This window comes from Numida meleagris, chromosome 1 (genome assembly GCF_002078875.1).
Source record: "Numida meleagris isolate 19003 breed g44 Domestic line chromosome 1, NumMel1.0, whole genome shotgun sequence".
In the NCBI taxonomy this organism is placed as follows: Eukaryota; Metazoa; Chordata; class Aves; order Galliformes; family Numididae; genus Numida; species Numida meleagris.
Genome location: NC_034409.1, coordinates 88,600,687 through 88,628,009, shown reverse-complemented (window position 1 = coordinate 88,628,009; position 27,323 = coordinate 88,600,687). Strand labels below are relative to the sequence as shown.

Sequence of the window (27,323 nt, the reverse complement as noted above, 5' to 3'; positions counted from 1 at the left end):
CTTTTTCTGCACATGCTTGTATGACTGTTCTGATGGGGGAAAGTCTCTCTAAAGCAACTTAAAAGGAACAAAAGTTTCTAAATGGATGTACTAAAATACACTGACTTTTTTTGCAGTATCAGAGTACCTGCTGCTTTATCACACATCTCCAATCCTTACTAATAATACAGACAAACATTCCAAAGAAAGAGAAGCAATTGAACAATTTATCAGTCATAGGCACTTAACACCAGTCAGTAGAAGATACAAACTTCACCAGTACCACAGGTTCCATGTTCCGTTCCATGAATGTAGCATAGAGCCAAGGGAACCATTCTGACACATTCACAGGCACCAAAGGAAGCAAGCAACTAGAAAATGTATCTGTTGTGCTGAAACACACAACAATTTTTGCACTTAAATTTTTCTGGGATAATAGTTAAAATCCCAAATTATTCAAAGTTATATCTTAATTATGTATTTTACTGCTTCACAAGTTGTTTTGCCCTCAGACAACTGTAAACATTGTCTGTTTTGAGGTCTAACATACATTCTTGCTTCTCCAAACTGAGTCCTGTCCACAAGTACAAGAAAAAATAAAATTACTGAGGTAAAGAGAAAGCATATTAGCATTTAGAAAAAATGATTTTACCTCAGAAACAGATAAACCCCCAACTTTTCCTCAGGTAACTGTGAAATGGAGACCAAATAGGTAATATCCTACTTCTCCTAGACTATAATACAGATTTTCCCAAGAGCACCGCGTCAAAGTGATTTCAAAGTGATTTAGTTGAACACTGCACTGCCTAACGGGAATAAGACAGAAAGAGGTTCTCAAATCCATAGATCAGCCAGAAGGAACTAATTTCTACATTTGTAATGCAACAGAAGAGTGCTGCATTGTCAGCCCTGCAGGACAGGCAGCAAAAACAGAACTGAAGAATAACTTTTGGCTGGTAGAAATCATCACATGGGAAAAAAAAGACTTCAGGTACCATGGAAATGGTGTGATCTTAACCACTAACGTAGCTTTTATTTCTAAGGCATTTATTTTCATCAGGGATTCCTGCTAAAACAAAGTGAGATAAATTAATATGGTTTGCAGATCCAGAAAATAACACCAGAGCTGGTTTATGTCACATATTTGTCCTATTTTCCTAAGCTTTTCATTTTATGTGCGAGATGCAAGGAAGTAAGTCAAGGAGCAGCACTGATAAAAACAGAAGTCACACAATTATGCTAAGAGCCCAGCTGCCCTATGTAGTAATTTTCATTCTGACTTGAAAAAGCTAGTTGATATGCAATTCGCCATCATGTTCATGTCAACAGTAGATTACTGGGCAGATTTTTATAAATGAACATGAACACCTGACAGTTTTATCAGCTACATTTATTAACCCGAGTGTATCTTCATTAGGGAAATTAAAAACAAGTGCAATTCAGACAAATGAATTTTTCTTTCCTTGCAATGGTAAAGTACCAATGACTTGTGTGCTGAAGTCAATCTTATTAGACTGAGGCTTGGTATGTGTAATCATGACACTAGACTCAATGTTCTCCACTTTGCTGTTCACCTTTTTCTGTTATGCATTCTTACAAGCATTTGCTTTTATATCTTTTAATATACTAATGTTTTTGGAGTGATGATAAAACAAAAAGAGAGTTACATGGCAACAATCCATTACTGAAAAAAACACAAAAAATGTTTTGGAAAAGTATAGCCACTCATAACTGTCGCTCAGACTAATTATGAAGTTAATTCTTCCAGACTTATTGTTCCCATACTCTACATTTCTTGGGATTTCTCCCTTTAAGCAGTGTAGAAACTTCTCACAGGAGATCATGGGGATAATCAAACCCACCTTATTCACCTGTTTCTTCCTACACTGCACTGATCCACAGTCCCAGCCTCTCTATTTGTAAAGTTAAAAATGGTATTGCAAGGGTTTGTTCCCCTTGCCCCATGCAAAACTGGAGACGTTGATACAGAAGTACCTTCAAGGAGGTGACCTGTCTTTTCAAGTAGAATGAGAATCAGAACCCACACAGGCGTCTTCCTTCTAAATAGAGATGGTTGGAGAACAGCTGATGAAGTGACAGGCTGGAACTGTGAAGATGAATAGCCACTGCTTACTCAAGTAGTTACTTACTAACCATGATGAAAAATTGTCCATTTGATACTCTGAGGAACAAAACAGACTGATGTTAGAAGAGGTACAAAGGCCGAAGCAACTAAAGAGAGCTCACAGCATGGCCCCATGAAGAAGTTTTTGTGCATCTCTGACTCAAGAACTGAGGGTCCAGTTCAGGCCTTTTGGCAGGACGCTTGGTGGTATTCCCACATGTGCAGCCAGGGCCACAGAACGTGCTGCTCCTAGCACAACTGAGAGCAGGAAACAGGAGGATGAAGCTCTGACCTATGGACAAATCAGATGTGGAAAGAGCAGCTGTGAAGCATGCAGGCAAGCATTTCTGTGGCTGTGAGATGTAGAACTGGCCTCAGATGAAAGAGTGGAGGCACAGATCTGCCCTCTGAAGCCAAAAGCTCTTTACTGCTCTGTCTTCTACGATTTACGTAGTTCAGCATAACTTCTTAAATAGGCGTTTACCTACATTTAGTCAACATTTTTGTGTCACAAGTAGGAGTCATTCCTATTGCACAGACAGAAAAGTTATGAAAAAGAAAGCAAAGTGCTCATATAGCCCTTAAATGGCAGATCTCAGAGGTACTTAAAAGACATCCAAATGGGTTAATTAGGGACGTGGTTTAGTGATAGACTTGGCAATATGAGGTTAACAGTTGGACTTAATGATCTTAGTAGTCTTTTCCAACATAAATGATTCTATGATTCTATTTGTTTCAGTACTTGACTACCTTCTTTTTCAGGTGAACAATGTTGGCATGAAGTGGCAATGACAGTGGAAAAGCATATCTGTCCATATGGGGTTTAATCCCCATTAATCTCATTGTTGCAATTTGAATTACCAACACAAATTTATTCTCAGGTCATATAAACAAACCTCCAGAAGTGACAGGATATTATAACAATCCATTGCAGGTATATAGCAACACCACAAGCATGATGAGTACACTCAAATACAAGGACAAGCTCACTGACCTAAGAAAACAAGAGACATACAAGAGACCTACAAAGGACAGGGAAGGGCTATCATGTCTGTATTTGTATTTTTTCTGCTTGTTAAAAGTGATAGAGTTAGTAATGGTTTTAACTGTCAGCGGACAAGGAAAGTCATCAGTGGAGACACCAGCTGTGGGAATATCAAAGCAGAAGCACTCATGACTTTCAAAGGTGTCAGTACTCTCAAGTAAAACAACCAAATTGCCTCCCTTGATTTCTGAGTGGCATCTCATTTGCTTAGTGAGTCATCTACTTTGAAAGTGAGAGGTTTACTACTGCTGGCCTTATGGCTGTATTGTATAATACACACAGAAAAAGAGTCTAGAAGTTTACAACTATGAAAAAACCATATAGAAAGGAACTCAAAAGGCAACTCGGAATACATGAAGTTAACATTTGGCTATATTAAACAGTCTCCTTTAATGCAAAGCCTCAAAAAATAGACCAAAGTAAATAAAACTCATTTGAAAGAAGAGTTGTGAGTTGTTCCGCTCATGACGAATATTCCCAGAGATAGCCCAGGTTTAAATTCATGATGATAAAATCTTTCCTCTCTCCTTTGATTAAATATCCACACATCCAGTCAGTTTAATGTTTTTCAGCTTTGTAATTCTCTCTTTCACTGAGTCAGTCTGTCACTTTTTCCACTAGCTCTTCATTTATAATTTATGGTGTCAAGCACCAGGCTTTCACAGCATGAACATTTTACAGGTGCTAGGTCAGGCTGTCAAACTAAAGCACATGCTAATAATTGCTAGCTTTGAAAGTCTTGGTCTCTTTACTTACAGTGGAACATCAGTATGAAGGCTCAATTGTTTTTACAAAATAATCAGGTTTGCAATACTTCTAATGCTATCAACAAATAAATATACAACATCCTGTCATTTACTTGACAGGAAATAAGTTTTGACTATCTAACCGAAAATCAAATTGCTTTAAAAGATTGCACAGCATGGAAGTGCTCATCTCTACTGCAGTCAGACTTAAAGCTTTGAGTGATATACTTTTAATGCATGTTCATAGACATTAAGATTTCAAAGATAATTGAAGAGTATAAAATAGATCTGAGAATGCCATCATTCATGCCGTAAGCTTCTATGCCTGACCTGTTGAATAAGTGGTTTCATATTCAACAGCATACAGTTACAATCTTCTTTTTCTTTTGTGACTATATGATCATCAAAATGGAGAAATTAAATGTTTTTTTTTTTTTCTGATTTCACATTAAGAATAAGAAGTAAAAAGATTGCTTTTCCATATTACTTTAGGAATTCTTTTGAATTTTCTAGTGTGCAAAAATGAATTGAAGATGATGCAGGGAATATTTTTCAATATGTCTTTTCCTAGTCCATGGCTCTTATAATTTAAGCAGCAGCATAAAAAAAAATTGTTGTAACCTAACATTGTAATACTTTTATGAAAACAATTAAAGCAAACAAACTAACTGCTAAAACAGTGTAAAGTAAAACCAGTCATTTCTGCTATGGCTGAAAACAGTCTGTTTTGTAACAAGAGGTAGTCATGTGTAACACACATGAACGTGGAAAGAATTTGTGAGACTTCCAGTGACCTGAAATGAACACATCTGGGGCACGATGATTTGGCAGGTAGAGCATAGCATCACTGCTGCTGGAAATTCAGTAGCATTCTTCAACTGATATAGTTCAAAGCACTGCTTCGAAGGACTGCTTGAGACTTAAGTGTCTGTTAGATATCCCAGAGATGCAAGGGGAATGTCATTGAAGATAGTTGGAGTGCTGCCAGGCGACTTTGAAGGCAATGCCAAATATAGACTATATAATACTACATCCACAGTTACTTCAGAATTTGGGAACCTTTATATTTGAATGATTCCGTGAAGGTAAAGTTTGAAATATGCTTCATGCCATTTTTCTTTAAAAGTTTTTTTTTTCCTTCTCTTCTGCTATTCTGTCTGAAATGTTTGAATCTAGAGAATGAGAAAAGGGTACAAATAGTGTCATGACTGTAGAGATGCATTACTATTAAAGGAAAAATAAGAAATAATTTATAAATTCTTCTTTGCTCATAAATGAAGACTAAAATACAGTGAAAGTGCTCCCAGACTATCTGGGAGGGATAGCCTGTATATCTATGTATCCAGTATATTCATCTATGATCTAGTGTGAACTGACTGACTGGCAGAGCCCAGACGGTTGTGATCAATTGTGCAGAGTCTAGTTGGAGGCCTGTATTTAGCAGTGTTCCCCAGGGATCAGTACTGGGTCCGGTCTTCTTCAATATCTCCATCAACAATCTTGATGAAGGGATAGAGTCCACTCTCAGCAAGTTTGCAAAGCTGGGAGGAGTGGCTGACACATCATAAAGCTGTGATGCCATTCAACAAGATCTGCACAGACTAGTGAGTTGGGCAGAGAGGAACCTGATGAACTTCAGTGAGAATGAGTGCAGGGTGCTGAACTTGGGGAGGAATAACCATATGCACTAGAACAGGCTGAGGGCTCACCTGCTGGAGAGGAGCTCTGCAGAGAAGGACCTGGGTGTGGACAACAGGCTGACCATGAGCCAGAAGTGTGCCCTTATGGCCAAGAAGGCCAATGGTATCCTGGAGTGCATTAAAAAGAATGTAACCAGCAGGTTGAGGGAGGTGATCCTCCCCCTCTACTCTGCCCTGGTGAGGCCACATTTAGACTATCATGTCCAGTTCTGGACTCCCCAGTTCAAAAACACAGGGAACTCCCAGAGTCCTGCAGAGAGCCACACAGATGACTGGGGGCCTAGAGCACCTCCCATATGAAGAAAGGCTGAGAGACCTGAGACTCTTCAGTCTGGAGAAGAGAAGACTGAGAGGGGATCTCATCACTGTTTATAAATATCTAAACTGTGGGAGTCAAGACGATGAGGCCAGGCGCCTTTCAGTGGCATGCAGCAACAGGTCAAGGGGTAACAGAAAGAAACTGGAACACAAGAACTTCCATACAAACATGAGGAAGAACTTATTTACTGTGAGAGTGACAGAGCGCTGGCACAGGCTGCCCAGAGAGGCTGTGGAGTTTCCTTCTCTGGAGATATTCAAGATGCATCTTCATGCCTGCCTGTGCAAACTCTTGTAGGGAAGCTGCTTTAGCAAGGGGGGTGAACTTGATGATGTCCAGAGGTCCCTTCCGACCCCTACAATTCTGAAATTCTATGAAACTTTTTTTACCAACGCAACAAAGACTCAGGCCTGACAAATTACTACTGCCCCTGAACTTCTTCCCAAGAAAGTTCTTTATACATACTTTGAAAAACACATGAAGAATGCACTTTATGCTGATCCTTTAGGAAACTCTTAAGCTCATGCAAACCCATCATCTAAAGCCCCAACATATGCAGTTTCATAGAAATTTTTTGTGTTCACCTTTGTCTGAAGATTTTACCAGATATAATTAAAGCACCACGAAAACTGGACTGTAGAGTGACTTGCATGGAAGATCATCAACATAGCATTCTAAGTTCTACTAATGAAGTCTTCCAAAACTGCATGTTTTACTAATCTAGTTTTCTATAAAAGAAATGCACTACAGTATGGTTACATGCTTGTTTGAAAGTCACAAAAAAGAGTGACAGAAGAAGAATCAGCCAGTATGACTCTGCCACCTAAGTCCAAATTTACTGTACCTTTCTAGGTGTCATGCAAGTCTTACAGAGCAGATGATTCAGTTGTTCTCCCTTGCCCACAGAGGTCCCTGATTTTTAAGGGTCTCTACTTGTATAGTCAGTCAAAGTCTAATTGGAACTCCAGTGGATTTGGAAGTAAAGCTGGAGAAACTGAGCATAGTGTTATCTGCAAAAGATGCAAATAGCATCTAGCTAGGAGGAACAAGTACTAGGGAAAGACAGAAAATAGTTGTCTGTGGCAGACAGAACTGGAAACTCTAAATACTGAAGGTGAATTTGTGAAGGACAGGTACTTTTACCCAAAGGCACAGTGAGTGAATTTGAGTGATTCCCCCCTGATTAAAGGGAGTACTGTGGCAACAGCAGTTTGATGAAAGTGGTTAAGGACCAAAAGATTAATGACATCTACGAAGCAGAGAATGGATTGAGTGGGTGGACTAGAGCAGTCAGACAATGAATTCTCCAGGAGCATAATGTGAACTGATGTGGGTAAAAGGACATAGTCTTACAGAGTTGGTGGTAGAGCTTAAGAGAGTCCAAAGATACACTGAGTTATCTGAGTGAGAAATGGCTAGCCTGAAGGCAAATGTTTCCATGGGAAGATGTGGTGGAAAGGAAAAACAAAAATCAGTTACAGTGAGCAGCAAAAAAATAATTAACAGCAGAACTGGGGTTGCAGGAAAATGTGGATTGGAGACTATCATACAATCAGGAAATATACTGAAAAGTGATAATGGATAGCTGGGCTGTGTGGGAAGATGACAAACATTGACTGTATTAAAAACACACGTGCATATTAGGAATAATGTACAAGTTGGAAAGAGGAGGCAGCGAATAGCTTTTGCACATATTTGCTCTCAATAAAATGACTTGTCATCAGAATTGTACCTAAATTCCAAAATATATCATCAGTAACTGATTTTTTCCAAAATTCTAAATCATAGCCTTTCAAAATATGGCAATTTACAGCACATATTAAAACTAAGACAACTAAACTGTCTTCATTTCTATTTCAGACCATATGATAAACGCCTTTCTGCAAGGAACAAGCTTTCATTTTCAATAATGATAGAGTATTTCTGAAGTAAACATAGTATCCTCAGTAGATTTAACATAGATTAAGCAGTTGAATCTAAGAACCGTTTCTGGCCAAATATTTTTTGTTACATGTATTTTTTCTCTATCTATATTAAAGATGAGTGAGATTATAACTGTTATAAAAGTCCCGCAACAAATGAGATCAGTTTCAATTTGCAACACAGCAAGAGAGAGTTTATTCAACTAAGCAAGTGGCAAAGTGAGCAAAACAGCGCTGGGCGGCTGGGGAGTCAGTGCTCCGCCAACGGCTTGCAATCTAAACGGGGTTTGAGCCCTTTTTTTATGCAGTCCTTATCTCCTGTATACGTGGCCCTTTCAGGGTACTCTGCCTTGCTTCTGCGTCCGCGCGGGCTATTGCTGGGGGGGGTCGGGATCTGCCTCCTGGTGGTCACTGGGATGAAGGTTCGTAGTTATCCTCACTGCTTTCAGCCGCTCATGTATTTGAACCAGGCGCCATTAGCAAGGTCGTGGTTTTCTGATTCCTGTTGTTGGAACACTGTTTAGGTTACTGGACGTCCCGACAAGAGGGGCTTTTACAAAGCAAACCTTGAGTTTCGATTTGATTAACAAACCTCACCCTTTTATTTATTACAATAACAAGGATTAAATAAGGAATGAGATGGAAAAAATCAGTGTTCAAAGGAAGGGTGTTAGGATGATGTTGTGGTTTAACCCCAGCAGGCAGCTCAGCACCACACAGTTGCTCACTCACTCTCTCTAGCTAAGATGAAGGAGAGTATAAAGAAGCTAAAAGTGCAAGAACTCATGGGCTCTGACAAAGAGTTTACTAGGTAAAGCAAAAGCCATGTTTTCAAGCAAAGCATCTATTTGTTGCTTCCCATGGGCAGGCAGGTGTACAGCCACTCCCAAGAAAGCAGGGCTCAGCATGCACAGTGGTTTCTTGGGAAGACAAACACTATCACTCCAAACTTCCCTCACTTCTTCATTCTTTCTGCTTTTATTGCTGAGCATGCTGACATATGATGGGGGACATCCCTTTGCCCAGTCCGGGTCACTGTCCGGGCTGCATCCTTTCCCAGCTCGCTGTGCACTCCCAGCTCCTGGCTGGCAGGGCAGCTCAAGGAGCAGGAAAAGCTTTGGCTCTCTGCAAGCACTGCTCTGCAACAGCTAAGCTTTCAGTGTGTTATCAACACTACTTTCATCAAAAATTCAAAACACAGTATCATACAAGCCTCTATGAGGAAAATTATCCCAGCCAAAACAATGACAGATGAAAATTAAATATACATTCACAAGCCTAGTTTAAAAAAAAAAAGAAAAAAAGATAAAAGGAGATAATACCTACAATTGAATACAGATTTATTACACATATTTCCTAAACCTACATTTATCTAAGACCTTCCTTTTCATGCAAGAGCTAGCTATCACAGTATCTGAGCAATTCGAAAATATTCTACAAGTTGCTTTCCCTTGTTCACCTGTTCAAAGTCATTCTCAGACTATGAATATAATACTGTCTTGTGGCAGGTTTTTCTACCCTCTACGTGAATGCAACCAATTATTGTTTAACGTTGTTTCCCACCAACAATAATGAATGCCTTGATGAGAATCTCAGTATGGTTTTTTGATTGTCCACTGTCCCTTCATTTCCTGTGCTTGCTCTCAATCAGAACAAGTGATTTAAATCTCATACTTAATTTAAAACAGATGAAAGGGGAATTTAAGGTATTTCATTCATGTAAATGCCAAATTTATAACAATGAATATTATCTTTTATATTGCTGTACAGCTCAATTTATTAAATCTAAGTGCAATAAAACAGGGTAAGTACTGAGTGATCCTAATAGCCAAGAGGAATCAAATTAGGGAAGAAAAACCTGACATATGAATTATAATGCATTAAGGTAAAATTACAGCTGAATTCGAGGATAATTTCATTCAGTTTGACTTTGAGAATGCGGTATGTTTTCCAGACTTAATTCAGAATTATACAGACAGAAAAGTATTTTGAAACTACAAAAGTCATTAAATATAATTTGTGCTTTTATAGCTAAGGTATTATTAAATTACTCTTGGTGTGGCAACACCCTGTAAACAGTGAATATTCTAGCATATTGTGTACATTTTTTATTGTATAAATGCCAGAAATAAATCTGAGTTAGGAAAATGAAACAAGTTGTAAAAGCATTTTAGCTGCTTTAAATAGAGAGCAGAAGAGGTGAGGATGTACACAAGAGGCATGATTTGAGACAGAAAGTATATAACTTTGCAATTTCTACTCAATTTCTCAAAGACTAGTCATGAGACATATCTTATATAATGTCTCAGTAATGTCCTTGTCCACAGTAGGTTTGATGTAATAGGACTTTTTCATGGGAGAGGCACTGTGAACACAACTGAATGCTGGAACACTTTGTAGGGAGTGACAGGGAGAGAAGGAATTATTCTTCATATATTGTAAAAAAAAAAAAAAAAAAAAAAGGAGGACATCAAATAGAAATACTAAGATGATCCAAAAGGAGCTAAATATACACACATGTGCGTGCACACACACAAGTTGCTCTGAAAGTAATGCCTCCTATTTATTTCCATGGAAACTACAACAGATACAAAGAGCACAATAACAGTATTATTTCATAGAGCAAATTCTCAGCTAAAAAAAGCACTATTTTTCAACATAGTCACCACCATTAGTTATGCATTTTCACCAGAAATGAACAAGAGCCTGCATGCTGCAATCATAAAAATCTGCACCAGCGAAGGTGGCCCACTGTTTCACAGCTGCTATGATGGCATCATTGCTATGAAAATGTTGCCCATGCAGTACATCTTTCACTACGCTCACATCCACTGTTTGGTCTCCATGAACGTTCAGCAACCATTGATGAATGTCAATGGGTGCCATCTTTTCTGCAAGGAGGAATTCAGTGACACACCTTTACTTCATAGTCACTTCCACGTTAGATCCCATTGTGTCAGACTGCCTCTCTGCTGCCATCTGTCACACAGCAATGAAATGTAATGGGATACTGGTGGGAAGGTTCAATGCCTACTGCCATACCACCAATATCCATTTCTGACATAGTGTGTCAACATAATAAAATGGGAGGCATTACTTTCAGAGCAGCCCTCATATGTTTATATGTATGTATAGACAAAGTTTAGCGGCAGACAGAGAAGATTAAGACCCACACATATTAGCTGGTGGCAAGACAAGCAAGGCCCAGTCAAACGACATAGAAATGAAGGAGACAAATTCCACCACAGAAAGTGGCAGATATTTCCAATAAAAGTATTACAGTTGCAGAAAGTACCAGTAAAATCTCACCTACAAAACCACACACAATTTTGACTGCATTTTTCCAAGAACAAATGAATGAAAAAGGGAAGAAGAACAGGTAAAGGCAACAGTAACTGTAACAACAGCACAAGAACAAATAAGCGCTATCTACTAGCAAGTGCAGTTTACAAATACATTTTATAAACCCTCCAATGGGGATAATGAGGGAACATCAATTAACTAGACTAAAAAGGAAAACTAATCAATTCTTCATATAGAATTGTATGAGGCATTTGCTTGTTACAACAAACCTCCTTTTCAATACCGTGTTCCAGCTACAGACACTCCATGCTGAGTGTAAACAGTCCTAGCACATATCACTAATGCAAATACTATTTTTTCTGTTGAGAACAATTGAAAAACAAACCAACTTTCAATGCCAGTAACATTACAGCAATTTCTTTCCTCACCTCCAAGGAAATTAAGCCAGTTGCTAAAGGATAAACAGACTCTTCGGTGTTGATCTCCTTTCCTAACTTCAAGACTGTTGTCAGCTCTTCTTGCCCCACTTCCTTTTGGAACACAGTCATGAGCACTTAAATAATTCTTGAACTTCCTCCATACAGCTACAACATAGATCTTTCTGAACTACTCCACTTGTCTTTAACATAAGTCTCCAAAGGACATAACCCACATTATGGACTAATAGTCTGTAAAACTGAATTTTATGAACTGTAGCAGTTTTTAGTAATAAAAATTGAATCAATGAGCTCAAGTTCATGACATTTCTTCCCCATCCTACACAGGAATAAAACCTTTTATTTTCTCTAATACGATACTTAAAAAACATCTAGAACTTGGAGTCTACAAGCCAATACACTTACACCTGGATAAGACATATAACTGAACATGTAATTTTTTTTTCCTCCAAAACAAAACTCAAAAATTTTTAAACTGGAATATTCATATAAGAGATAGTCAAAAGAACTTGATTTTCAATCTTCTCTTCCTCCTTCCAATATTTTTCTCTTCTTCCTTTTCAGAAATGTACTGCTCCATCTCAAAATTTGAAAAAAGCCCACTGCTATTTCAGAAGCTTTAGTATTATATTTTACCATTATACTTTAATGAATTACAAAATCAGAATCGTAGGAGTTGGAAGGGACCTCTGAAGTCCAGCTCCCTGCTAAAGCAGGTTCCCTACAGTAGTTTGCAAAATCATCCTTAGAACTGCACAAATATGTTTACCTTTGCTCAGAGAACACTACATCCATTAAGCCCACCAACAACATTACTTTATTCATAAAATATCAAGATAGTGTCAAAAACACTTTCCATAGTTTTCTCTTAGTTTAAATCAGATCAAAAACCTTTCAACGTGTTCCATATGACCCTGAAGCTCAAACATTGAAAGCAATTTTTTTCTGAATAACTATGACGTCAGCTTGAGCTAGTACCAGGCAGTTCAAAGAATCAGGTCATTTGGACAATGCATTCACTGAATTTGGAGTAATTGTATCTCATTTGGGCATGAGATCACTGGATATCAGCAAAGAAATAATCCCTTAGGTCAAGGAGTCAAGCATTCACATAGCTAAATGTTAAAATACATTAATACAAGACAAAAGAAAACAACCACACTTCTTTGCACAGCCCTTAACTAACCAGGCCTGATGATTATTATGAAGAATTTGCCAATAGCAGGACATTTTTATTCTTTTTTAGATTAAGTCCTTTAAAGTGTTTAGAATCATAGAATCATAAAAGTTTGGAAAAGACCACTAAGATTATCTTGTTCAATCATCAACCCATCCCCACCGTGCTCACTAACCATGTCCCACAGTGCCACATCTCCATTTTTCTTGAGCACCTCCAGGGATAGTGACTCCACCACCTCCCTGCACAGCCTGTTCCTATACCTCACCACCTTTTCTGAGAAGAAATTTTTCCTAATATTACATGCTTCGGTGAAGTAAAAAATCTCCAACCCCAAACTGCTTTGGCAGTCCCATCTGATCTGGAGAGGTAGAAAATGCTTATCTTCTCAGGTGGTGGCAATTGCTCTTATTCTGAGAATATGAGCAAGACACACAAACTTGTCACCTGCAAAGAAGTTTCTCATTATAAAGCTTATCAGAACACTTCACTAGACTTCCGTATTAATTTCAACCTTTTTTATGGTTACAAAGGCAAAACAAATTCCAAAAACTGAAAGGGGAAGAGAAAAACAAATAAACATCTGCTTAACTGCAAAAACCCAGTAGAAATACGTCTGCTCTCCTAACTTTCTCTTCCATTCCTGGCCTCTAATATAGCTTTTATACACTCTGATATTGGTACCATTCACATCCCCTAACATCAGGTAAATGTCTGGTACTTAGACCTGAGCTCTGTGATGCAGCAAATTGGGTTCCACTATTTTCCTTTATCCCTTTAATATAAACCAAACATTGCACTTTTGAACTACAAAGTAAATAAAATTAAGGATATGCTGACTGAATGCAGTTCCAGATAACTTACTTCAACCATTCTCACTTTTAAATGGACATATACTATGGGTTTTTTTTGTTGTTTTTTTTTTTCTGCTTTGAAAATATTTTGTTACTTGGGGATTTTTTCTTTCATTCCTACTTCAAGGATATGCAATTAAATGCAGTGGGAAGCTTAGAATTCACTACAGCTATTGCCGGGTATAGCAAGAGACAATTCTGAGTAAAACAGAAATGTTCATTGCTAAAATTCAGGTTCCTTTGCGATGCATTTTGCTGAACTGCAAAATGCTTGAGATTAGAAGAGACCTCTAGAGTACCTTGTTCAAGCTAGCCCTCCTAGGTTTTGCCCAAGACACCATCCAGGCAGCATGTGAAGGTATCCTAGGAGGAGACCTCACAGTCTCTCTGTGCAGCCTATGCTATTGCTCCATCACTCCTGTAGTAAAGAAGTATTTCCTTATGTTCAGATGACACCTCCTGTGTTCCAAGTTGTGCCCTTTGCCTCTTGTTCTGGCACTGGGCACCCCCAACAAGAGACTGATTCTGTTTTCTTTGCGCTCTCTCTGTAGGTATTTATATACTTCATTGAGATCTTTCCTGAGCCTCCCCTTCTCCATGCTGAACCATCCCAGTTCTCTCAGCCTCTCCTCAAAGGAGAGATGCTCCAATCCCTCCATCTTCTCCATGGTCCTTCACTTGATTCTTTCTTGTACTGAGGGGCCCAGAACTGCAGTCGGCACTGCAGGTGCAGCCTCACCATTGCTGAGAGGGGAAGTATCACCTCCATTCTTCCACCCTCCCTTCACCCACTGTCAGTACCTGCCTAATGCAGCCCCAGACACTGTCAGTTGCCTTTGCTGCAAAGGTTCATCTCTGGCTCACCTTCAATTTGACATCTACCAGGACTTCAAAGCCCTTTTCTACACTATTGCTTTTCAGCTGGTTAGCCCCCCGCATGTCGTGGTGCCTGGGGGCTGTTCCTCCCCAGGTGCAGAATTTTGTAATTCTTGTTGATGTCAGTTAGACTAGATATATATAAAAAAAAAAATTTACAGTAAGAATGGTGACACATTGGAACAGGTTGCCCAGAGAGGTGGTGGATGCCCTGTCCTTAGAGCCATTCAAGTTCAGGCTGGAAGGGGCTTTGAGTACACCGATCGAGCTGTAGGCGTCCCTGTTCACTGCAGGGGAGTTGGACAAAATGACTTTTAAGGGTTCTTCCAACTCAAAAGATTCTATGATTCTGTGATCTATATGGTAATTTTATCATCGTTTGTTCATTAACCTTTATAATGTATGCACCATGATTAGATACATCTGATAAAAAGAACAGAGGTAGAGATGCAAATCAGGAAGAAGAATGTTGTCAGTAAATTTTAACATTCTCTGTGTATAGTTCTAAATGTCAACACCTAATCAAGTCTAATCTATTATTGATTTTCTTTTCTGTTATCAAAATGTCCATCTGTGTCACCAATTTCAATCAGTTTTTATTTCTTGAGGCATATCTCTCCAACATAAGATAAATCTATCAGACTATACCTATTAAAAATAATTTGCTAATTTTCTCTAATATGATGGAAACTCAGTAATGAAAGGCTTCAGGATATTACTTAAAACTACCTGTTACTAAATTAGTAAGGAAAATGATTATTAGTAAATTGGACAGGCTAAACATTATTATATCTTTTGATATACTCTGGCAAAAACAGGTACGTCATGAGAAAGTAAAAAAGTGGAAAACTAGCTGTGAGTGTGATCTCCATTCTAACTACAGCTATAGCTCAGGTTACCTAAGTAACATTTTAAAACATGTTTACTTTTTAACCTTTTGAATATTTTGCAAATTAAAATATTCACTGAAATATTTTATGTTGAATTCTATGTTTGAAATGCATTTCTGAGAAAACATTTCAAATAAAGCTGTTCAAATATTTCCAAGAGCAAGGCAAGGGAAAATGTGTTTTGCATTTTTAATTAATGAACACTAGCATTTCTGTCATTTGGAGTATCTTGATAGCAGTTCACTGATGTCCTTTGCTATAAGTTCTCATTTACCCAAGCTGAACTTGTTCATTATATTATGTTGAAATTTTGGCACTGCCAAAGCTTATTTATTCTTAGTGCTTTCCAAGCTTAACAGAATCTATGTACCAGTTTGACTGTGCTGATACTGTTACCACAGAGCAAACAAGCATACTCTATCCTAAGACAGAGAGGGCGCACAAGAGGTTCGTTCTTTGCATCTCCTGGCTGCCCAGTCAGTAAGTGTAACAAGCTTTCAGCTGTATTTTCATCCTGACAGACCTCAGAAAGACAAACATCCCAGGACGCAGCAAACTGAGGAATGGAACAATGAAATAAATGGAAATAATGAGACTTAAACCACCTAGAAGAATAAGGCTAAGAAAGATAAAAAGAGAAGAACAAGTAAAGTTATAAGGAGCTAAAGAATGGGAGGTCACCATCATTGGAGCTCTTATGCAACCTAGTGAGGACAACCCTGTTGTGTAACCCCTAAATGAATCTATTTTTCTTCAAAATTCCTTTGTTGCTTAACACAATCTACTGGCAAAGTGCATGCCTTCATGAACTATTTATGCCTATGCCATATAAAATGGAATCTCTCTTGCCTTAATTCAGATAATTTAGTAGAGGATTACTCTGTCAGTCTAAATAAACCAACATTGTATGAGAATGATCTGGGAAGAGGAAAAGAATAAAGATCTCCTGAAAATGTAAAAATTGTGGTCAGAAAGGAAATTCATATTAATTATATTTTTACATTAATGGGATTAGCAATTCCCACATTGAAAAGTTAGGAAAAGCAAAGAAGAATTCACTGTGACTCACAGTCTACATCAAAGATTGCTGGACCCTAAGACTGTGGGAGTCAAACATGGACCAACTGGACAAAGCCTCTGCTGTGGGACTGAGGCTTTGTCTTCAGGGAGACTGTGAAGAGGCACAACATGGCAAGAAAGTTTCAAATCCTTGTGGTACAAATTCACTTCATTTGTATTCACCGTTTTGACATATTGAGTTTTCATAAATTTTTAATATAGGATCAAAATGTTCGAAGCAAAGAACAACTTAGTTATGTACAAGAAAAAAAAAAAAAAGCCACAATGCATTTATAGCCAAAGCGTAGTCTGAAAGCCAAGGTGTCATATCTACTTCTACCACAATTTGTCTGTCAGATCCTGAGTGTATCACATAACACAAGGTGTACAGTTGATCAATGAAAGTATCACATCTTCCTGATACTCAATTTAACACAAGAAACCTAAACTTCAGAAAAAGATAGCTCTCAGAGTAGTCAACAGTAGCTTTTTTATGACCACGTGAAAAATTGATTCCTTAGAATGTGCACTGGGTGTCACAAACTGGTCACCTAATATAAAAGTTTTGGCCTTTAATTCTTCTCCTTAGTTCAGTTGCTGAAAGGAATATTGGGGAAAAATTGTTTTAAAGAGACTAAACACTGGAAAAACAACTCTGTATGTAGTATAATCTTTGCACAGGAACACGTATTAAACAACAGCAGCAAGAAATGTGGACTCATTCCAGCCATTAGTATTCACTTTTCTTTTCTAAACAAGATGCCCTTTAGCTTTAGCCTCTAGAAAAAGGGGATATGATAACATCATTGTACGCAACTTCATCAAGAGTAACCATTAATATGGCATTAACAGTGGTGAGCAATTACTTGTGCATCACTTGTTATATACACTTATATATGTTTATATATAGTTATAACTATTTTTCTTTTCCTTTTCTCTATCTTAGTAAATAGTTTTATCTCAACCCATGAGTCCTACTTTGTTTTTTCGATTCTCTCCCCCATCCCACTGGGAAGGGTGCGGTGAGTGAACCTCTGTGTGGTGCTCAGCCACCTGCCGGGTTAAGCTACAACACAGGTGTTTCAGTATATTTCTTAAATTAGGGAATAAAGCCTTGCTTTTTTTAATTCTTGACCTGGAAATGATTAATTTAATAATGTTTTTATCATATCCCAAAGTCAGAGGACAAACATTCTTACTGTTGTCTCTGCAGCAATTGCATTTAGTTTTTCATTGTGTCTGACAACAATCTGAGTTCAAGTTTGGTTTAGAAGTTCATGTTTCCTCATTTCTAAATATTAACAGTATTCATATTTATCTAAATAAAATGTTCCTCCAATAACTGAAGTCCACTAAACTGAATGATAAAAACTAACATGATCCTCCAAGTGGTTTTTCCTACTGCATCTTTCTGGCATGTAAGTATTTAACAGCTTCAGCAATATAAATAAAACAGTGGAAACACTACAGAAAGAATGTCTAGACCTCCTTTCTTTTCTTTTTTTTTTTATGTCCAAAATATATTTGGACAACATAATTTTCAGTTTTAGCCAAAACTTTTCAATAGAATTTTATTTTAAACCAGCAGTTGGAATGCATTGGAAAAACTGGCTTGGGACATTTCAGAGAATTAATCACTTATACCAAGATTAAAATGCTAGTGCATTATTTTACAGAATGTTTTCTAATTCACCCTTTTATTGCTTTATTTTAAACCATGAAGTATCCACCAACCAGAAAATGGAAATTACAGCAGCAAGTACACTCTAACGAAGGGTCCCTAGCCAAGACAAATCACTCATTACATGCATCAGTGATACTGTTTGCTATATGTGACTTTTCCCCTTTTGTCCTAGGTGCAGAAGCCATTAAGTGGATTGAGACCGTGGAACTCCCAGTAAATATACCTTTTGCTATGTCCTCATTCTGTGTATGTACCTTCACAGGAGCTTGTTACAGATAGTGCTACTGCCCATCTTTCTTTTTGCATAGAATCAACACAGCTATGATTTTGTTCTGAGCTTAATCTTCTATAATTTCAGTGAAGGAATGCTGTATCACAAATGCAGTTAACATATCTGTATATTAAAACATTCTGGATTGCTTTGGTTGTGTTAGTACTTTTCACATAAGCATTACCTACAGTATCCAATGAAGAGCAGCACTGACCCAATAAGGAGCAGGTGTGCATCTAGTCATCATTAATCTGGTATTAGTCTTCTTGGAGAACCCATCAGCAAACAGTAGACGTGTTCAAAGACTGTTTGGAATTCAGTCAACTCAGAATAAATAAAACCACTTCTCTTAAGAGGGAAAAAACCCTCTATCAACTTCTAATAAATCTACCTAAACACAGACCAAGAATTTTTATCAAAGAGTATTACATGTTTAAATTCTTGTTTCTGCAATGACTTGAAGTAGAATCTTTCCCAGCACACTGTAGAGCCTAGTTTTCTGACTAAAAGAAAAGTAGATATGCCCGCTAATAACCATTTATATTTTTATTTTCTTACTTCTCTTACTTCACTGCATCCATGAGGTGGAAGGAGCAGGGAAAAGTGAGAACAGAAAAACAGATAAATATAATTTTAATAGTTAGCTGTCAAATGTACAAATATAAAACCACTCTTGAACTTGACTAAATATGTGTTGTTCACAAAATACCTGTTTATAATCAGAGATATTAAAGTAACCATCAAAGTTAGGGAATTAAGGAGCTTGCTAAATACAATCAGAATATATTACATAATATTTCTAGTGAGAAACCTTAACACATGTTGTTTGACTCATGTAGTTAATGAGCCCACTAGAAACCACTTGTGACAGTGAGGGCACACTTCAAGTTCATCAGATCCAGATTCAGTTTAGAAGTCAGGGTAACTGTGTGCACTTGTACAGTGGAGACAGTGGGAGAGGCAGCTGGAAAGAGAAACAGGTTGAAAGGAGAGAAGAAGAAAACCTTTTCTATGTTTCTGATGCTGGTACTGTTTTGGGCCAGATAGTAAAATGAGCTCATGGGCAGAGAGCAGGCGTGGTCATACATTACTATGGCAGCATGTGACCAGGTGAATGAATGAAGCACAGCCTTCTCTGGTACAGAATACAAAGGAAGACCAGTATTTAATTTTTCTTCAAAATTTCAGTTAGGCTCCTTCTTTGCAGAAAAATCAATCACAGTAACATAGAACTTTCAAACACAGCAGGGAAAGTATTTGTCCCTCCTTCTGGGAGGGAACTATTTATCAGGGGGAGTGTGAGAGTTCGGGAGAAAAATTTGAAGACCTTGGGATTGTTTAGAAACAAATTTTGTAATAGACTATTCTTTACAGGTTTTCAGATAACAGGGAAACATTCAGACCTAAAGCACCTTAGCTTTGATTCACCAAGTTTCAAGCCTGTGCTTGATGTGCATACAGTGTATTCTACACTGTGTTATCGTTACCATTTTTTAAAAATGAAATGTTTCTATGACTTTGAATCAAGATTTCAGAATTGTTAAATGTGAATTTTGCCTTTTTATACCTAGAGACAAAATACTTTTAAAATCCTTAGATCATTCTACAGAAAGGAATTTTTATTTTTAATCTAGATATAATTTTCTCATAAAATATTTTATAGATCTTTTACAAAACTGACTCTACTAGGCTGTCAAAAGAAATGGCAGCAATATCGCAGTGTTCTTTAATCTGGTGTCAATTTAAAGATAAAAGACCCTATTACCTTAAAAACAATGACAATTGTTGGGATTTTATGTATTTGGAATGCAATTAGATTTAAAAAACACATAAAACTGCTATCTGGTATATGGTATCTGCTAGCTTAAAATGTCAAGTATCATGAATCAACTGTTTAAAGAGAAGGAAACTATTTGTACAGTATCACCAACTGGGAGGAAAAACACCTGTGCATTGATTGCATTAATTGGTGTTTCTCTATTATATATAAAAGCATCTAAAGCATAATAAAAATGCCTGCATTCACTGAAAATAATAAACCTCTGATGATTAAATCATCAGCATCATCATGGTACTCAGTATTTTTAAGATTTCTTACAGGATGATAGAATTTAGTCCAAATGCAAAGATCTTAATAAGTGCTGGGAATGCTAACATACTGATGTTTTATGTTGTGTGAGTGAGACAATTCAGTAAAATTTTCATATTGACTAGGAAAATGTTTTTTTAACATGACTGATGAGCAAGCTTCAGATACCCGCATAAAATATACACTTGATTTAAAGCCAACTTCGGCCTCAAAGCTGTGTTCTCTAACAGATTAAAAGTAGTACTTGCATTACAAATGGATGCTGCATTAACTGAAGTGAGTTCTCCTTAATGCCTTTATTTTAAACTGCCTTATTCTTAGACATGGGAAGACACAAGGCTACCCAGAGACATACATACACAGACACAAAGAGGTCTCACAACAGCAATAATGAAAGCATTGTTGGAACTAGTATAAGGATAGATGGAATAAGAGGTAGACTGGAAAACTATCTAGAGAGGTTAGAAGAGACACAAGTGACCTGAAGATAATTTCAGTGTTAAATTTTAGAGGCTTTTGTATGGTATGGTCTGGAAATATTCTGGCATCATTACAACAGAAGATGGACTGACGATTACTTGGAGGAATAAATATTGAAATGAAAAAAAGTATTTACAAATTAAGTCTATTAAATTAAACATAGATGTTCAGGTTACTAAAAAGTCATACAAATCTATTAAAAAATAGAAGAAAACATTAATAGAAAAGTTCAGAAAAGTTGTCACAAAGTAAGTTCACTAAAGCAAAAACCATGAGGAAGTGTCATTCAAAAATTAAAAAGCAATCTAAGAAAAAATTCTGGGGAATCATTTCTTCATAGAGATAAATAAGTTGATTTGTGCAGACCATTGTGGGCAAAAAAAATCCTACAAACAATTAATATTTTTATTATGCAAGAGAAATCTTTTCACTAGAATTTCTTGGTTCTACCGCTCCACTGTAAAGACTGATGTATCATTTACAAGCTCAAAAATGGTTTCTGAAGATGTATTGTTCACAACTGATACCTTTCTTTGACCTCTTCTGCATGATAAATGGTTTCCTGATATCAGAACAGATTCAGGATAAATAATTTCGTTCCCTGCTTCTCTGTTTCTGTATTGTTCATCTTTCTATCTCCATGTCATGGATTTCAGTGTTAATGGGCATGACAAACAAAAGGCCAGACTCTTCTTTATGTCAGTGTCAAGGCAGAGTAACCCAGTGATCCTAATGGAGACATTCCATTTTACGCATCCAGCTGAAATAAGGAAATATCCTAACCGTGCTATATTTGGATCCAAGAATAATACAGTGATTCTCATGGTGCATATGCATATCAGTTTCTAAACATAGGTGATTAGTTAAAGGAGACTGTAATCAAATTAGGCTTTTAATTTTACAAAATGTAGCTAACAAATTGAATATTAACGTATTGTACATCTTACTGACAAAACGTCTACTTAACTGACTTCTCTAAAATTCACAGTTGAGAAGTCTGACATCAGATACCAAGGAGGGCCCTCAGATAGTTTCTAACTAATTATTTAGATCTAAAATATGTATCTGGAAACACAGGAGGAGTTTTCCATAGGAATATAACTGAATTTCCTTCACTCTCCATCTTTCTTTCATTTGTAAACTCTTTGATTTGCCAAAAATAAAGTTTTATGTTGAAACACTGACCATTAAATTCATAGGAAGATAAGAATGGCCATTCTGAATCAAACCTAAAGTACGGCTAATCCAGTTTTGAAGTCCAGATAGAGAGCTGCCAGCAGCAGATCCTCTGGAAAGGAACGTAGAATAGGAGGCAGATGCAGGACAGTCAGACACTCACCATTTCCATGCTAGTAGTAGACTGGTTTCTAGGAACTGCACTGGTTTGTTTCCTAACACAAGCATGACACCCACTGAAACTGAAAACACTGATCTCTCTGAATAAATCATGAGAGATGGAGAAAACACTGCTCGCTAACTGTCAGCTGTTCTCTTCAGCTTATATTTCCATAATTCCTTCTAGCACTTAGCCTCCTTTCTTAACAGGGCCAAGCTGTGTAATTCTGGAAATATTTCAGTTCCTCTGAGGTGTTTTAACACCCCAAATTACATGAGAATTACAGAACAGAATTACGGAAGAAAATAAGATCTTAACTGACAGATAGTTGAGTTGATAATTGATATCTTATTATCTTTATTTCCATACCAATCATTCTAATCTGCCCCAAATAACACAATATCCAAACAGCAGTTAATACTGCTAAATACAAAACCATGAATGTATCATGAAGCATTAACTTCAAATCTGTTCATCACCGATATTTCAGATATTTATGGCATTCAAATTTAGGCTTTTGGGTAAAAAAGTCATTTCATGCATATCTACACCTGTGGAGGTTCTGCAGTCATCCTTATCACTGAAAAACAAATAGGGTAGAAATATTTTTAAAAAAATTTTTAATAGATTGAGGCAAGTTTTGTGTTTTCCCCACATGCTTAAAAGAGAATTAAACTTTCACAGCAATAGCCTTTTTTTTTTTTTTTGTCTACATAAGTAAATGCTCACAGAGAATACTAGCTGGACAACAGAAGAGCAGAATCCGCCACAATGAGTACAATGCAAGCAGCAGAACAGCCTCCTTCACAACACCTACATTTCTCAAAGAATGAGCTATCCTCTAGCAGTAAACATCAGCATCAGTGTCATTCAGAGAAAAGTTCAGCCTCTACACTCAGTCCTGGTCTCTTTGATGCTACAGGAAAATTCTGAGTGCTGTATTCAAAAAGAGTACTTCTCTGTGATAGGTTGTATTTACGTAAAAATAAATAAATGAATAAATACAAGCCAACGTCTTTGAACTGATGAGTAACTCAAGGTCGCTAGTAATCTGTCTCAGACTTAAATACGTGAATCACTAGGCTCTATTACATACTTTGAACTACCCCATTTATATCACGCATAATCATTGTGAAAATAGATGCTATATGAATTTTGGAATTGATGCTTGACATTATTTCTTAACTTAAAACTTTTTTTTTTTGCAGGAGAAAATGAATATGTATGCCTTTTAGAAGGAAGCATAAGAAATGAACCTTGCATAATCTAGCAAGGTATAGTGACACCTGGTAACTGAAAAAGCATACAACTTCCTTTTGTAGTTCACTGATAGATACGATGAAGTCTGCAAGCCCTATAGTTTACTTCAGAAATCGATTGTCTGGTGACAGATAGTAGCAACTACAGTTTGCAAGAAACCAGTATACAAAAATTTCTTCTGGTTAACATGTATGTGGAAACTTACAGGCATGCTTAGCAAAGGATACCATCATACTATTCATGGATGTCATCTCTATTTTAACAGCTCATGTTTTACACAACGATCACATTTCAGATGCTCTTATTTGTATCTTTAGGTCTGAAAGTAGTTGCTCAATCCAGCATGTTCCTCCAACCAAACCAGCCAACAACTCAAGCTGAAATCTTGCACAATAATGAGACTGGTTTGTAACTAGATGTCACACTCAATCAAAATGTAGATGAACATGCAGGCACTCAACCTACACTATTAACTGAGGTTTTTGTTTCAAGCAGTTCAGTTTCAGACTGCAGTGATACAGGTTCCTACGCAGCTCCATGGCCTTACTTACCTACAGGATTTTTCTTAACAGTAAAATCTAGCTCTTGGCATGGTCATTATTTGTTTTTTAACTTACCACTCCATTAAGATGAATGAGTAAGCTCACTTCTCTGTCAATAGTATTGTTTTTGTCTGCCTTGCTACAGATACTGTAAGACACCATGAATTGATTTACTGGTTGAAGAAAGACAACCTGAGAGTCTTGGAAGTATATCAAAACAGATATCTTTCTGTTTGCAGAAAATAAACAAAAAGATAAACTCCAACATTGTTATTTATAAGACTGGAGTGCATTAATTCTCTGAAAATCACTCTTTAGTAACAGAAAATAAATCACTAAGAATGAGAAGAACTATACCAGATTGGATTAATGCGCTTATTCCCCTTTCACATTTTTCCCCATCAAACAATCCAAGCAAAGTCTTCCTTTGCAAGTTTGTATTAGTGCTGGTATGCTTGTAAACACAAAATAGAAGGCCACACATTTTGGATAGTAAAGCTAAACTAAGTTATAATGACTATAACTATTAGTGAAAATCCAACACCAATTAATGCAAACATGTTTCCAAGACGTATAGTCTGAAATATCACCTTAGAAAAGTTCAAGATTTTTTTTGTCTCAGCTAACAGCACAACATTTCAAAATATTCTTCATAGCTGGGATTCCAAACATTAGTAACTGGCATTTTACACTTATCCATTCAAGTGTTTACATGATGAGTGACTGCTTCATTGTACTAATTTTCTTTAATTCAATTTCTGGTTTTAGAGAAAGTTGTCATTAAAAGTTGATGTTTATTGCTAACATCTTTAAATGGGTGAAAATCCAGTAAATTTTCAGTTCATGTGTTTCGCTGAGTTAGACGATTTTTTTTTACTTCTGCGGTAAAATGGCAAAACCAAAGACAAGATATCTCTCTATTAGAGGTTTCAAAACAAAGAGCAGAAAGAGAAGTTATTCAGAAGTTAAGAAATTTATCAGTACTCTGTGCAGCCACTGCCTCAATACCTGAACTTGTTGAGAAAAGTTATGTCAACATCAAAAAAATCCACTCCAACCTTGATAGACTTTTCTTGGGGCTAAAGTGCTTTGGCAACCATTTCCCCCATTTTAATTGCTTTTTAAAATTATTATCAATTGAATCCCAGGAATATCGAATACAAACTTAGAAACTTATTTAAAATTGTCCAAATCCAACTTGTATTACTTAATAAAAATTCTTTACTTCTGATGCATAGAATGTGTCTCAACTATTCTATAGCACACGTGAATTATTTTAAAGAGCATTTCTGTGTCTTGTTAGGTCTTATGGTAATGTGGCAGACGTTAGCATGCACTAATGAGAGTGACATGAAAGAACTGCGTTGCGCTGCTTTCTGTGAGAATCTGATGTCTTCTAAGACATGAGTAAGGGCAAAATGCAATAGAGCGTTGATATGACTACATGTTATCCATTTACAGACTGAAATTATCCACCACATTCTGTGTAGAAGACGGAAAGGAACAGTATTTCTTGGGATGTCTCTACCATATCTGACTCTGATTGCTGAAGAGTTTTGCGCCTGAACTATCATATCTTCCTGTTTTCCTAGTATTTTATTCTCTTTTTTTACTGTTACACATGTACATACAATGAACAATGAAAAAAGAATGTAAAAACGAAGTGTGAAAATAAATGAACTACAAATTTGGTAGTACTCTACAAGTAAAAAGCTGTTTGCTCATTACTTTCCATCACAGTCATATTCAGCACTTCTTTCAGCAATAACAGGTAACATAATTTCTGCTAGAAGCAGCAGTTAGAGCTGCCCTTCAGCTCCCATTTTTTCACTCACATCCCACTAAAACCCCTGACTGGGAAAGGTAAACTGTATGAAAGCAAACTGTTAAAAAAAAAAAAAAAGAAGTAGGAAAGACTCTGAATGTAGGAATAGTTGCGTCCTACATCCTCCACAACTAAGTAGAAAGATGTATAATAAATAAACAGTTATGGAAATGCTTTGCTCTATCCAGATGTTCAATAATGTAGAACGCAATGTTTCAAAATCAGTGACATTTTTTTCCAGCTCTTCCTAACAACATTTGATACCATCTGAGTGTGCTATGCATTTTAATCTTCATTTCTCTAAGTAGGGTGATTCCCTTTTCAACCCAGAGGCATATTTCTTCAGCACGCACATTACAACCTAAGCAATTTAACAACCGTCTTCAGCTGGACCTGATGAGCATGCACCTGTGACAAAGACTCTAAATGAGGATTTTTTCGAGCAGTCAGACTGGAGCGCGTACAAACCAGGCGTTAAGGGCACTGTCTCTTAACGTGCGCGACGCACCCTAAAGCCCGCTCGGCACGAGCCAGCTATCCTTTAGCAATCCCATTTCACATAGCGGGATGCCGCCGCTCCCTCTCAGCGGGGATAACTTTCAGTCCGCTGCAAGTTCGGCCGCTCCGGAGGGCAGCGCAGAGCCCCGGCCCCGCTCAGCTCCGTGCTCCCCTCTCACCAGCACCCAACTTTCACGGGGCCGCCCCCAGCGGAGGCCGCCGGACAAACCCCGCCGGGCGGCTCCCGGCCGCGGCTCCCGCCCCGCTCCGCCGAGAGGCCGATCCGGCTGCCCGGCGGGGTGCGGAGCCCACTCCCCACCGCCCCGCGCCCGTCAGAAAGTTACGGCCCCGCGGCCGCCCTCACCTTGGTTAGAGGAGCCGTGTCCGCCGGCTGCGGGGCGCGCCGTCAGCAGGGGGAGGAAGAGGCCGAATCTCCAGAGCAGCCCCCGCGCCTCGCAACACCCCATGGCTGGGGCCCGCCGAGCGCCCCGCGTCCTCCTTCAGGCCGCCGGGGAACGCCGCGGCGCAACCCCCGCCCGCCGCCCGCAGCCCCGCCGGGGTCCGGGGCGCGCCGCGCTGCCTGCGCTGTCGCCGGGGGCTGCCCGGGCCGGGGCGGGCGCATCCACCGGCGGCGTCCCGGGGCACGGCGGCGGCCAGGAGGGAGAGCGGGAAGGCGGCGAGGGGTGGGGGAGCCCCGTGCCGCACAGCCGCGAGGGGCGGCGGCGCTGACGAGCGGGAGAGCTTCGGCAACTTCGGGCTGAGCCCCGCTCCTGGGCGGCCCTTCAGCCCCGCAGAGGCGCCGCCGGCAGCTCCGGCAGCCTCCTCCGCCGTCCGCGCCGCATCCCCGGCCGGAGGCAGCGCCGAGGGGCTTCAGTATCCCATGGCGGAGGAGGGTCCTGCCCCGCC

General features: G+C 38.3%; 1 protein-coding gene across 5 annotated transcripts in view; it reads right to left on the bottom strand.

Moving 5' to 3' along the window:
* Positions 1 to 26,944, bottom strand: part of EPHA6 (EPH receptor A6) — a 510,917-nt gene extending 483,973 nt beyond the window's left edge. For 3 of the 5 annotated variants that reach the window (XM_021401644.1, XM_021401659.1, XM_021401696.1), the window contains exon 1: positions 26,782 to 26,943. In XM_021401644.1, coding sequence (XP_021257319.1) covers positions 26,782 to 26,884 — 103 coding nt within the window. In that variant the 5' untranslated portion in view covers positions 26,885 to 26,943. Of the gene's footprint in view, positions 1 to 127; positions 245 to 26,781 lie in introns of those variants that run through there. The other 2 variants (XM_021401686.1, XM_021401649.1) reach the window with 2 other exon arrangements.